This window comes from Emys orbicularis, chromosome 3, assembly GCF_028017835.1.
Source record: "Emys orbicularis isolate rEmyOrb1 chromosome 3, rEmyOrb1.hap1, whole genome shotgun sequence".
Classification (NCBI taxonomy): Eukaryota; Metazoa; Chordata; order Testudines; family Emydidae; genus Emys; species Emys orbicularis.
Window position 1 is genome coordinate 57,113,314 of NC_088685.1, and position 14,195 is coordinate 57,127,508.

At 39.0% G+C, this 14,195-nt stretch overlaps 1 protein-coding gene across 1 annotated transcript in view; it reads left to right on the plus strand.

Moving 5' to 3' along the window:
* ADGRB3 (adhesion G protein-coupled receptor B3) overlaps nt 1-14,195 on the plus strand; it is a 624,198-nt gene that overhangs the window by 383,229 nt on the left and 226,774 nt on the right. The window contains exons 14-15 of the mRNA XM_065400780.1: nt 1,860-1,962; nt 9,104-9,147. Of these exons, the coding sequence (XP_065256852.1) occupies nt 1,860-1,962; nt 9,104-9,147 (147 nt within the window). The remainder of the gene's footprint in view (nt 1-1,859; nt 1,963-9,103; nt 9,148-14,195) is intronic.

Below are 14,195 nucleotides of genomic sequence, written 5' to 3' on the forward strand. Positions count from 1 at the left end.
AGCATAGGCATCACCTGATAAGAACTGGATTCTGTCATAGAGAGGTGACAATAAAATACACATATAGATACTCTACATCAGTGGTTCTCAAACTTTTCTACTAGTGACCCATTTCACATAGCAAGCCTCTGAGTGCAACCCCCCTTACAAATTAAAAACACTTTTTTAATATATTTAACACCATTATAAATGCTGGAGGCAAAGCGGGGTTGGGGGTGAAGGCTGACAGCTCGTGACCCCCCATGTAATAACCTCATGACCCCCTGAGGGGTCCCGACCCTTAGTTTGAGAACCCCTGCTCTATATAAAGGTAGTTGAGGATAAGGTAGGAGCTATAGAAAGCTAACAGCCAAATATTTTCTAAAGTGAACACATGTTAACAAAGATCTATTTTAAAAGGAGATTTGTAAGGGCCTGATCCAGAGTCAATGCAAAGACTCCCATTAACTTCAGCAGGCTTTGGATCCATCCCTGAAAGCACCAATATGGATGTTTAAATGTGTTTGCATAATGCAGTTGCTTATACGTATCTTGAAATGATTTTCAATCATTAGGGTCAGCCTTTCTCTGCTTAGATATAGAACAATCAGCCCAGTAGACTCTCCCAAAGCACTCATCTATCTTCATGTTGTCTGGCTATGCCGGAAGAAGGACAGGAGGCACTGGAGGTGGTTTAATTAGGCCTCGACTTTATTCTTAACTCTCTGGGAGTATCCGGTAGATAAAAGTGTACAGTGCAGGAAATTCCATAATCATTTTCATATAATACCAGGGGGCTTCCGTCAGCCCTCCTCCTTACCAATCCTGGACACCAGCCAACCCACTGCTGGGACCTCACCATCCCCCCCGTAAATGAGCGCTGGAAAGGACTATAAAGGAGGGGGGATTGGCTTCCTGCCATACCAGTCATAGGAGCCTTGAACCCCCTCCTATTACCCCCCATTTTCTCTCTCTTAATGAATTCCTCCTTTAAATCCTTTACCAATCCATTTTATCTGACGACTGAATCCTTTCACTATGGAGTACCTGCACTGGACATCCACCCCATGTTTACATAATGAGTTGCAACATCCTAGCTTAATGCCCATTCCATGCTGCCCCAACTGAGCCCTCCCAAAACCACAGTGGGGAAGGCAAAAAACCCTTACTTCACCTTGGCCAATCTGGAGGTGAGGGGAGAATTCCTTTCCAGCCCCCAGAGAAAGGAGCGACAATTGCAAATGCCCACAGCAGATCCTGACAATCTGCTATTTCACCACTTCCATGGCAGAGAGGAGGGGTGCTATGCCACCTGGTCCAGGAAAAAAAAAGAGGACTTTGCCTGCCTGGCATGGACCTATATAGTACTCTCTCTCTTCTGGTCACCTGGGGGGGAGGGATGGATGCTGACCTGCTCTGCAGCTGCTGTAAAAGTCACTCTAACCCCTTAAAGTGGGACACATTTTCCTGTGTGGTGTGGTCATTTTTAAAGTTAGCAGTTGGGGAAAAAAGGCAAAGGCAGCACTTTGAAAGAAAGATGTTCTGTCTCCTGTAAAACAGGACCAGTAGTTCCACCTTGAGACAAATGAATGATATTCATTTAAAGGCTATTTGAAGGTTTGTTTGTCTGTCTGTCTTTCTAATCAGTGACTCATACTTAAGGAATGATGCTTCTGTTGGCGTTGTTGCTCTCTAATCTTTACAGTGTCCGGGAATGGTTGGTAACACGAGTGATTATACTTACTGGTCAAAAACAAACTTATTTTCTTAGGTATAGAAACCACCTGAAAATATCCAGAGGATCTTTATTTTAATTTGTTAATGTTAGAGGTGACTGTTAATATTAACAGAATCTTTTGTTTCTAATCATTATTTTTCAGAAATTTTACTGTTGTTAATTCCAAAATCATTGTCGTCACTATAAGGCCTGAACCCAAAACAGCGGATTCATTTCTAGAGATAGAGTTAGCACATCTGGCTAATGTAAGTATTGCTGCAGCGAATCTTTATTTCCAGCTGTATTCTTCTTTAAAAAAAAAAAGACTAATTTGCCTGATAAAATCAAAGCACAGAGATACATGGCATACTCTGAATAGACTGTTTTCATTTTGCGTGCATACAGAACTGCCTGACCCTTTGTTTCTGTCATTCTTATGGTTTTCATTTATACAGCAATTTTCATAGGGAACTCTACATTAACTGCTTTGATAGATGCAATGGCACATGTAGTATTTGTCCATTGGTTTCCTTTTTGTTATCAGATGAGGTCCATAGTGCAACACATGCTTCAGGCCTTTCCTTACTTTTTTCTTTGCCACTATGTGATACATGAAAGGCCGATTCATATTTGACTACACTATCAGAATATCAAAATGCAGCCTCACTCCAGTTTGCAAGTTCTACAAATTCACAAGATCTTGTTTTTTCTGCTATTTTCTTGTCCTGCAATCTTAATTAAAAGAGTTTAAAGCCAAAAAACCCTCTAAATTTAATTCCATATTAAAGGGTGACTAGAGTTGTACAGAAATATCAAACAATTTCTTCCTGCTGCTTTCAGCTACCTCTTGATATCAAAGAACACTTTTACAGGAAAGTTGTGTGAAGTAAGACATCCAGATAAGAACAAGGCCTATCGATATCGCTAGTGATGTCTGAGACATTATAATATGCAGAATTTCTGCCTGACTTTTTACATTGGTAATGAAGAGTTAGCAGTTATATTGAATCGAGGAGGAAAGGGACATTTAAGAAAGGCATATAAAATAAAGTTATTGTATTAACATAAAAGACTTCAAAGTTAATGGCATTTTGTTACATTTAATGGGACAAGTTCTCCATCGGCCTATTCGAATGCAATTTCACTGACATTAATGGAGTTGCACTCAGCCTCCTGTGGATTTGACCCAAAGACTCTGTAGGAAACTGGATGGCTATTGGAATTTATGTGGCAAACAGGCCCATTCAACTCTAAGCTTTTGGTTTACATCCAGCCCAGGCTGGAAGTGACGGAATATTATTACCATCTACTGATTATTCAGTAGTTGGTATGAAATGAGTTTTATCCAGTTCCTGGTGATCAGGGATTACAAAGAACATCACAATTGGTCCTCATGGTCAAGTTTAGCAGACAGGAAAAGATGGAACAAGCAAGGAGTCTGAGCTACCCTCTGAATCCTAGAGGTAGTACTTTAAAGTAAGGGTTGACACACATTGATGTGGCAGTGTGAGGAAGCTTTTACACTGTTGCAGCCAATGTGGTACCTTTTCTATGGAGAAACTTCAATCTCCAGCACTGTCCAGAACAGAAATTTCACTAAAAAACATGGGCTGTATTCAGTCAGACTACTTTGAGGCATGGACCACAAATGAACATGGAAGCTTGATCTTAGTACTTCATGTCTATTTATCAGAAAAGCCAGACAGCTTGTGGAAAATATTTCCCTTACTGTATTTAGGTAAGTCAGATCACAGAGATCTTCAGACAAGCTCAAGATACTTCTAGATCTTTGATTTTTGTTTATATTATTTTATTATTTATTAGTTGTGGAGTTATTTTTACAGCTCATAACTAAGGAATGTGAAAGGATCATTTCATATGTGGAAACTTGAATGGTTAGTCACAGGGCTATAGCCCAGGTAGATGGGGGAAAGAAAAGAGAAGATTGTAATGACTTTGTTCATAGCTGTAAGATAAGAGGTAAGAAACAATCAAGGTAATATCAGTAAGCTCTGTATCAGTGTTGAAATCAACTGATAAATCCAAAGTAAGCAATTAAAATGGCATGACATAAACCAGGCAAAAGGAAGATTAAATGAATGTCTTCACAGGTTGATTTCTAGAAAAAGACATTAAAGAGGGACCTGTTTCTTCAGCTTGTTTGTTTTATTATTCTTTTTTAAAATGTACAGACCCAGCACTTGCCCATTTTCCAGTTCTTTAGAAAGGTTCATTCTGGCGATGGAAGATGCAGGACATCGATTGTGATCTGGCATTGTCTACCTTTCTGTAACAGGATATTAATGAGTACTGTATTAGCGCAGGACTAGGAAGTGCTGACAAGACAAGAGGATAGTAACCTTGTCAATAACGTTATGGACCTGGCACTGTTTTCTTCTGGCTCAATTTTAGCTCATTAATATTTTACTCCAAATATCAGAAAGTTTTCTCCAAATTATACAGCCAGACCACTGCCCCCATGTGGAATCTCACTGAGGTCACTGTGACGCCACATGAACACGGAAGTTAGCCTATGCCGATCCAAATGCAGAATCCTGGCCTAAAAACTGGGAACAGAAACTGATTTTACAGTTTGAATGGCTTTAATGTTTAGTGGTTTTCTGTTCATGATAGTTTCCCAGATGAGATTTTATATAAAGAAGAGCAGTTGGAGATGTTGAGGCACATTCTCTGATTTGTGTCTTTTGCATTTTTAGATTGAGTGATCTTCATTTTCTGTATTAGAATTTACCTCAGTTGAAAATTAGAATCTAATTTTCTCTAATTATAATGTCTTAATATACCATAATCTGTCTTTGAACTTTGTACATTACACACAGTAATTAAGGTGAAAATGGTTTTACTTCATCTCTAGACTTTGACTGTTATACATTAATGGCTCAGAGTTTAATCATGATGTCAATTAAGTGGGCTAATTATTAAATTAATTAAATTAAATATTAAACGGGAATTAAAATACAGACATTTTATTCCAATTAATCTTTTCTAGAAGTTTTCTTTGTGTTGTTGCTCTTTTCAAACTTTGCCTCTTTTAATATTATCTATACTATACCAATCAAAAAAGTCTGTTGTTGAATGGATTAATGATTAACTTATGATCTCTAAAATGTACTCAGGGATCTGTGGGAGTATAGTTACATTTTTTTAATTATTATTTTTGTTAATTTATTTGTCCGCTGATTGATTAAAATAAATTCTATTATGTATACATCTGAGATGTAGAAGGGCTCCTTGCACAAACATGCATAAGTGATTGTGAAAAAGACATATGCGCATGTGAAAACCCCTGTTGTTCACAGCTAGAATATTTCAGGGCTTTATTTTCAAACAATGAAATATGAATTAATAAATTCCATTCTAACTACCCATAATAGGTGTTCATGTGCTCAAAATGAATACATTACTATAATTGCATTTTACACTCAAATTTGGTATTTATTCATAACACTGAATTATTTTACATATATATATCCTACCCATCAGTGGTATATCCAAATATCCTACCCATCACACACACACCCCACTGATCGCTAGGCTATTTGGAATATAGCACTGTATTTGAACTTGTAGATGATTTTAAATATAGTGCTGACCATGATACTCTGTAACATGCTAATGTGGCTTGCAGTGTGTTGCTCGCAGTACACGGTATTTAATGCCATCCAGTATGATCACAGGTGAATTATATGAGCAGTATGATCGTGATTGTAACATTTTTCTACTAGTTATGCTGGAAAAGGCACCAACATCATGGACTTTGTTCCAGAAAGAATGTGAAATATCATCTCCTAACTTTGCAGAACCTCTGCTCTTATATCAAAGGACAATGCAGCAGCAATCTAGTAATATTATGGGAGTTAAAGCTTCTGGTTATGATTATTTCCACTGAAACTTTGACTTCCAATTATTGTGGGCCTATATAGCATGCACAATTATGCACCATATCTTCGAAAGTTTCATGTCCCACACCTACGTATTTCTATTGCCAATGTGTCAAGGATTTTTGGAGGAATATGGGTGACATTTATGCTGCTTTCAATGTTACAGCTTCATCTCCTATTCATTTCTATGGTGACTCAACACACTCCCCTCTCCATGTGAATGAGCTCCAAAAGGGCCACAGATATGTGACCTGAAAACTACATGGATTTATCACTTCCTTAAACCTTTCCACAGAGTCCTCTATTTGCCTTGGTTACTGGGCATTGCTTGAAATGTTCTTTAAAATCATTCTTTTAGCTAAGTCTGAACAGTCACCTTTTCCTCAAAGTATTTTCAAGTCCTTTCTCCTTGCAGTATGGAAATAGATGTTGTAGGCTGTCCATCACCGGAAAAAAAATCACAGCTACGTGAATGTATACTGGCATCGGTTTTAGGCATAGATTTTAAGTATGATCATGACTGCATAAAAATGAATATAGGCAGATTACTTCAAGTCTCAAAACACTTTCAAGCTGCAGAATCCTCCTTTATTCTAATGTTCCTGTTATTGCCAATTGTGATTCTTCCACCACCTCTTCTACTGATGTTTCAGAATGCTTTGGGCCAGTGGTGCAAGATGCATACACTGGCTCTATATGTGCCTGTTACATGTTTTTAGTCTTTTATTTTAGATTATGAAGTCACTTATCTATGTTTGTAAGGTGCAATGTGAATTTAAAGTGCTACATGTATTTTTAAATAATTATACCAAACTCAGAACATTTAATATAGTCACCAAACTAGTGAACTACAAGATCAGAACTTCATTAAATATGTTTGTTACTGGAGTCTGGAAGAGAAAGCTATGCCTCTCTGTAAAAAGGGTGATAGAAGAATTCTAACAAATGGGTGAATATTTTCTTTCATTAATATTAATAAATAGTTTCTACAGTTTGAAACAGCTGTGGAATAAAATGTGTGTGTAAAAGTGCTTCTTTAAAAATATTGTCCACTGGCAACCTGTAAAACTGACTTTTGCAATACTATCCTAAGATTAGTATATAAAAATGAAAATAACTTGATCATTTTAAACTATTCCTTGCAATTTCTGTTGTTTTTGTTTTCCATCAATCTTTTGTTGGAGGAGTTGTGCTTTTGTGCCCAGTGTCTATTTTAATTGATTCCTAACTTTAAGATATCTGTGCCAAAAGTGCTATATATGACTTCTAGGAGAACATTATATGAACATCATGACAAAATATGTCTTGTGCATGTAAATAGAACCTTGAAATCTGTTCCTTTAGATATCTGCAGTTTTGTTTGTTATTCTGTATTATACATCTATTGTAGTTTGTGTAGCTGTGACTTCATGCATACCCAATCTTTACAACAAACCAGTAGCCCAGTCTTGCAGTCTTTACTCAATCAAACTGTTCATTAAAGTTAATGTACACTTAGCCTGAAAAAAGATTTGTTGGACTGGGCCCAAACTTTGAATTTTAGTCACTTCACTTCATAATGGATAGAAGGAAATAAGAGCAATAATAAAGAGCCTTCAATTTTCTGAAATATTACCCCATTTTAATATGTGTAAGAAACTGAGATTTAGGGCCCAGGCTCCCACTGATGTCAATGGGAGTTGAGCTGGGCTAATACTGAGCATGAAAAAGTAGAATATTTGCTATGATTTAGCCCTTTTACCATTAATGGCACAAAAGAGCCAGAAGGCCAATAATTTTCTCCCTTCATTAAATAATCTACCAGCGTAGCCAGTTTCTACAGTGAACTCCTCCTCCTGCAGCCTTGGCATTGGGCCCTTGTAAGGGGCAGGATGGGAATGTGGCAAAAGTGTTACTGTGCCCCAACTATTCTCCACTGGTGGATGGCCTGTTGTGATCAATAGTCAGCTGGGCTACTTGAAAGGGTGTGGGCTCAAGAACTGGTATCAGAAATCGGGAGTCTCAATCTAGGCACAGTTAAGGCTTTATCTACACACAAAAACTGTACTGATTTAACAAAATCAGTTTAGAAACTGATGTAGTTAAATCAGCTCAACCCCCTAGTGTGAATATTCTGAAATAGAATTAGGAGTGTCTACAAAAAGGGGATGCACCAACTAAACTACATAGAATCATAGAAGATTAGAGTTGGAAGAGACCTCAGGAGGTCATCTAGTTCAACCACCCTGCTCAAAGCAGGACCAACCCCAACTAAATCATCCAGCCAGGGCTTTGTCAAGCTGGGCTTCAAAAACCTCTAAGGATGGAGATTCCACCACCTCCCTAGATAACCCATTCCAGTGCTTCACCACACTCATAGTGAAATAGTGTTTCCCAATATCCAACCTAGACCTCCCCCACTGCAACTTGAGACCATTGATCCTTATTCTGTCATCTGCCACCACTGAGAACAGCTTACCTCCATCCTCTTTGGAACCCCCTTGAGGGAGTTGAAGACTGCTATCAAATCCCCCCTCACTCTTCTCCAGACTAAATAAGCCCAGGTCCCTCAGCCTCTCCTCATAAGTCATCTGCCCCAGCCCCCTAATCATTTTTGTTGCCTCTCTTACATACAGTGCAACTCCTCCACCTTTTCTCCCGCGCCTATACTTTCTGAACATTTTATACCCATCCATGACAGTGCTCCAGTCATGTGAGCTACCCCACCAAGTCTCTGTTATTCCAATCACATCATAGTTCCTTGACTGTGCCAGGAATTCCAGTTATTCCTGCTTGTTTCCCAGGCTTCTTGCATTCGTGTACAGGCACCTAAGATAACTAGCCGATTGCCCTACTTTCTCAGTATGCATCAGGAGGCTTCCCCTGTTGCACCCTCCTTCTTGTGTTTCCTCCCAGTATCCCACTTCCCCTACCTCTGGGCTTAAGTTACCATCCCCCAGCGAACCTAGTTTAAAGCCCTCCTTAATAGGTTAGCAAGCTTACATAAGTTGCTCCGCTGATTTTGGTAAATTAATACCGTCTTTGGGTGCAGACAAGACCTAAAATTCTGCCTATTGCGAATAACTAATCCATTGGTTAACCTGAATGGGCAGCATTTTGAGAGTCTTTTATTCGTTCTTTTTGGAGTGGAATACAGGGGGGAAATTGAAATTACTTGAAGAATATGAACTGGGCAGGCTCCACGTTTAGGTAACTGGCACACTTGGACCCAATACCACAGTCCTTTCCTAGTCAAAATTCCAAGTGGCTTCATGAAGACATCTACAGGACTGTTTCCTGAGTAGGGACGATAGGTTCAATACTGCAAGGTGCTGTGTACGCTCTGTGAAGTGCTAAGTGCCCTCAGCTCCCACTGACTTCAATTTGTTTTTCACTCCCACTGATTTCAAACCTCTTCAAACTGAGGGTGATCTTTTAGGATCAGGCCCTGAACTAGGACTGCGGGGTTGAGCACTTTATTGGTTATGTACACCAGTAACTAATGGTATTGTTTGTTTGTTTTTAGGGCACATTGAATCCCTATTGTGTGCTGTGGGATGATTCAAGAATGTAAGTGACAGATGTTTGCTTCTATTACTATGGATTAAATATTCCAAAACACGTAAAAATATTTAACTTGCCAGACAGTGGTCATTATGAGGGCATGGAAAATGTGCAATCCACAGAGTGAAATTATTTCCTTTCCATACTCTGCAGTCACATTGTAATGCAGATTTGAAAGACAGTTTGTTTGTTTTTCTGTTACTAATCCTGAATTAGCAGAATATCTCACCAACAACTATCATAGAGTTTAAGGCCAGAAGGGATCACCAGATCATCTAATCTGACCTCCTGTATATCACAAGCCACCAACACCACCAAATGCCCACACACTAAACCCAACAACCCAAATTAGACCAAAGTAGTACAGACTATATTAGACTAGTCTGTTATGTGCCACATGCAGAGAATAAAAGGGACTGAGATGCACCAGTCCTTGTGCCCCTGCAGTGAAAGGGAATTGATTAATTGAGATATACCCATGCGGCTGAGGAAGCTGAAGCTGCTGAAAGGTTTGAAATATTGGGAATACCGTGTGAGATATATTAGTCATCAGTGAGTAGGTGGGACCATCAAAGAGTCATGATAAATACAATTTATATGGCTCTGCAATTTATCACATGGATTTCACCACCATCTGGTATGAATGTATATGCACACTCTTTTATGAGAAGGTACTTTTTGTCTTGCTTCTGCATGTAAACTGATCACTTACCAGAGGTCCGAAAAGCAGTCATTTGATCTATAGTTCCCCAAAATATTTTCCCCCAGTCATTTTTGGAAAAGGTGGGGATCTAGGGACTTAGTATTAACTGTGAGGGCATTTTATGATTCATGATGACTTTCTATTGGCCTGGTAATTACTTGTGTTTGGGGCATTTTATTTAAGTCCATTTGATTATATTATGGAATTTGTATTCTAATATTGTGAGTTTTAAATTAATGCAAAAGCTCCCAGCACAATGGACAGATTCTTATCATTTATAAATCTAAATAAATAAATATGTACAACATTATACAATTAGCTGGGTGCCTTGGGTTGTTGGCTTGTTTTGTGTTTTGTTTTGTGTTCACTTTCCTCTAAAGCATCAGGGATTTGCTATTGCAGAAGCAGGAGACCAGATATAATGGATAAATGGTCTGATCTAGTGTTGAAAATCATGTGGAGCTCTGTTCTGCTCACATCCTTCAAAATGGCTAAGTTCTTCACAACTCAAATTTCACAAGAACTTTGGGGATCAATCCAACAAGAAAGTAGACAGCATTTAGTAAAAGATGCTTAGCTAATCACTGTTCCACAACAGAAAAAAAAAGGTGCTTTAAATTAAGTGTTTTTCAGATACGGTAAATGTTTGCCTTTAGCATCTACATCAGGTAGCTATAACTGCTGAAATTTTTAGCCGTCTTCCTGGCAAGTTGCCCAGATCTTAATCTCAATGCACTACAATTCCATATGTGGTAAATTATATGTTTCTCTGGTGATGCTCTCAGTTTAATATATGCTCCAGAAGTGGGTGAAACTTTCTCTTCCTGGATTTTAAACATTCTGCATAGGCTATTGTTCAATGATTGATAGCTCTTTCTTCATACATTCATGGAGAAGCCCCTGAATCTAGACTGTGAGCTGTCCGATCAAGTCTGGCTCTGCATTCTTGTTGCATTTTTATGGTGAATCTTTCTTCTACTATTCTTATTATGTGGGTGTATGTGTGGTATGTCTAATTGTTTGGAGAAATTATTTTTTATTTCATTCCTATCTATGGAATAGAATTATATAACTTTTTTTATCTAGATAACTTTTTAGAAGGCTTTCCTTTTATCTGTCTATCAGGCTGACAGGCTTGCTGTCTGACTATCTGCATCTAGTTATTGTTTTTGTATAACATTAAGACAGGTACAACTAACTACATAAAGGATCATAGCATGAATTATATATGTTAAAATACAATTTCTCATAGTGGTGCAGCATTCATTTTGGCTGACACTTCCAAAATATGCAGTACCTTTATTATGCTGATTTAGAATGGGGTTCTTTAGAGGTTTGGCTATTCCTTCATTGTCTCCACTTTCCCATATGATTATCTGAGTAGCATCAACAGCAGAATGTATGACAGTGGTAGTTTATTTTTTTTCTCTGGAATTTGTGTGACCATTTTAACCTCTGCATTTCATTCCAGTTTTGGCCTTCCATAAAATTTTGGGATGCTGAATGTTTTTCACATCAAAGCATGTGAAAACATATAAAGTATTTTTGATTGAAATTCTGAGCTGAATTGGTCCACTGTCTGAAAGCTTTTGAAAAAGAAATCCTCTCCTCGCCACCAAATTCTTTCACATGAGCAAAGAAAGATTTAAAGCAACTGCTGTCACAAACTGCAAGCAGTACATTGGACCCATATTCATCCAAGACACAGGGAGGAGAGGAACCAGTCAACCACCCATCTATCACCTCACATCCTTCACCATGTGCAACAGATAACAAGCAGTGTGCAATATAACACACTGCTACAATCAGGGCACCCTTCTCACTGTTCGGTGCCAGTGCCATTCACAGATACAGTATCAGTGGTCTGAAAATTGGTCCACATACAGCTTGCCATACTGGATTAGACCAGTGGTCTATCTAGTCTAGTGTCCTGACTGGCACTGGCCTTCAGAAGAAAGTGCAAAAAAGCCAACAGTGATATAAATAGAATAAACTGTCCATAAGTAGGGCCCTACCAAATTCACAGTCCATTTAGGTCAATTTCACAGTCATAGGATTTTTAAAATAGTAAATTTCATGATTTCAGCTATTTAAATCTAAAATTTCACAATGTTGTAATTGTAGGGGTCCTGAGTGTTTTGAATGTCAAGTCTGATATTTTGCACAGCACTCATAAATACCACTTTGGATAATTTTATTTTTCTTGCAAGATCGTACTCATATAAGACTCATTCCCTATGTGCACCTTTATTCTTTTCATGTCTTCAAACTGGCTCTTCTTCCCTGGCCTAGAAAACATCTTCCTTTGCCAAAGACTGTAGTGTTCATGCTGGCTCCTATGTAAGTTCTCAGCCCAATACGCAACTGAGTCATGAGGAGTCTTCTGCAGATACTGGAAGGGTTAATTAATCACTCATCTAACTAGATGCCCCTCAAAGAGATGTTCCAGCATGACATTGAGCAGTATGGATGAATGTTATGTGATGCATTGCTAATGTAAGAGTGGCCACCTCAAGTTTGTCAATGACCTCAGATATAATTGAAAGAAAATAATGTGGTTCCATGCAAAAGAATCTGGCCCATTTGTCAGTCATTGGCTTTAGCTGTTTGACTACATACATATGCCTATGGCAATCACATTGGAGCAAGAGGAAAAAAGGAACTAAAGTGAACAAAGTCACAGCTTCATTCACATGAGATAGTTTTAGTAGTGGAAGACTCCAGCTACTGGGAGTAAAAAGAGACTTGGGCATTATTTTCAATGTTGTAAGCAGATCCTATTTTAATATCTAAGATGTCCTACTAAAAAGATACATTTTTTGCTTATGCCTCAACCAATGCTTCAGTGAAAGTGAGCTAACCAAGAGCTATGTGTACCTACCATTCCATGGGAGATCTTATAAAAATGAGGAAGGGTGATCTAGTGGGTAGGACAAGTGACTTGGACTTGGATTCAGGACACCTAGGTTCAATTCCAGGCAAAGACTCCCTGTATGACATGTATGCCAACAAGTTAAAAAAGTATGGATTGGATGAATGGACTATAAGGTGGATAGAAATCGTCGGGCTCAACAGGTAGTGATCAATGGCTCAATGTCTAGTTGGCAGCCGGATTTTAGCATAGTGCCACGGGGTCTGTCCTGGAGTCAGTTTTGTTCAACATCTTCATTAATGATCTGGATGATGGGATGGATTGTACCCTCAGCAAGTTTGCGTATGGCACTAAGCTTGGGGGAGAGGTAGATACACTGGAGGATTGGGATAGAGTCCAGAGTGACCTAGACAAATTGGAGGATTGGGCCAAAAGAAATCTGATGAGGTTCAACAAGGAGAAGTGCAGAATCCTGCACTTAGGATGAAAGAATTCCATGCACTGCTACATGCTGTGGACTGAATGGCTAAGCGGCAGTTCTGCAGAAAAGGATCTGGGGATTACAGTGGGCAAGAAGATGGATATAAGTCAACAGTTTGCCCTTGTTGCCAAGAAGGCTAACGGCATATTGGGCTGCATTAGTAGGAGCATTGCCAGCAGATCAAGGGAAGTGATTATTCCCCTCTATTCAGCACTGGTGAGGCCACATCTGGAGTATTACATCCAGTTTTGCCCCCCCCCCCCCCCACTACAGAAAGGATGAGAACAAATTGGAGAGAGTCCAGAAGAGGGAAACAAAAATGAGTAGATGACTGTGGCACATGTCTTATGAGGAGAGGCTGAGGGAACTGGGCTTATTTAATCTGTGGAAGAGAAGAGTGAGGGGGGATTTGATAGCAGCCTTCAACTATCTGAAGTGGGGGTTCCAAAGAGGATGGAGCTTGGCTGTTCTCAGTGGTGGCAGATAACTGAACAAGGAGCAATGGTTTCAAGTTCCAGTGGGAGAGGTCTAGGTTGGATATTAGGAAACACTATTTCACTAGGAGTGTGGTGAAGCAATGGAATGGGTTATCTAGGGAGGTGGTGGAATCTCGATCCTTAGAGGTTTTTAAGATCAGACTTGAAAAAGCCCTGGCTGGAATGATTTAGTTGGTGTTGGTCCTGCTTTGAGCAGGGGGTTGGACTAGATGACCATGTGCCCCTGAATACTTAATTGTCTGGAGGGCACCAGAGAAGCAATTAAATAATTTTTTTTATTACCTTGAAGATTTTGTTCAGGTTCGGCGTGGGTTTTGGCCAGTCTGATTTGTTCCATTTTCTTTTTCCAATCAGGTTCACCCATTTCTAATTTACACTGACAGGAGTTCATACCTTTACCCTAAATGTGTGGCAAATTATGAATATCTGCAAGCGAAAAATGAATTGTGATATTCTACAAGTTTCAGGAATTCACTCCAGGCCAAAATTTTGGTGTTTCTG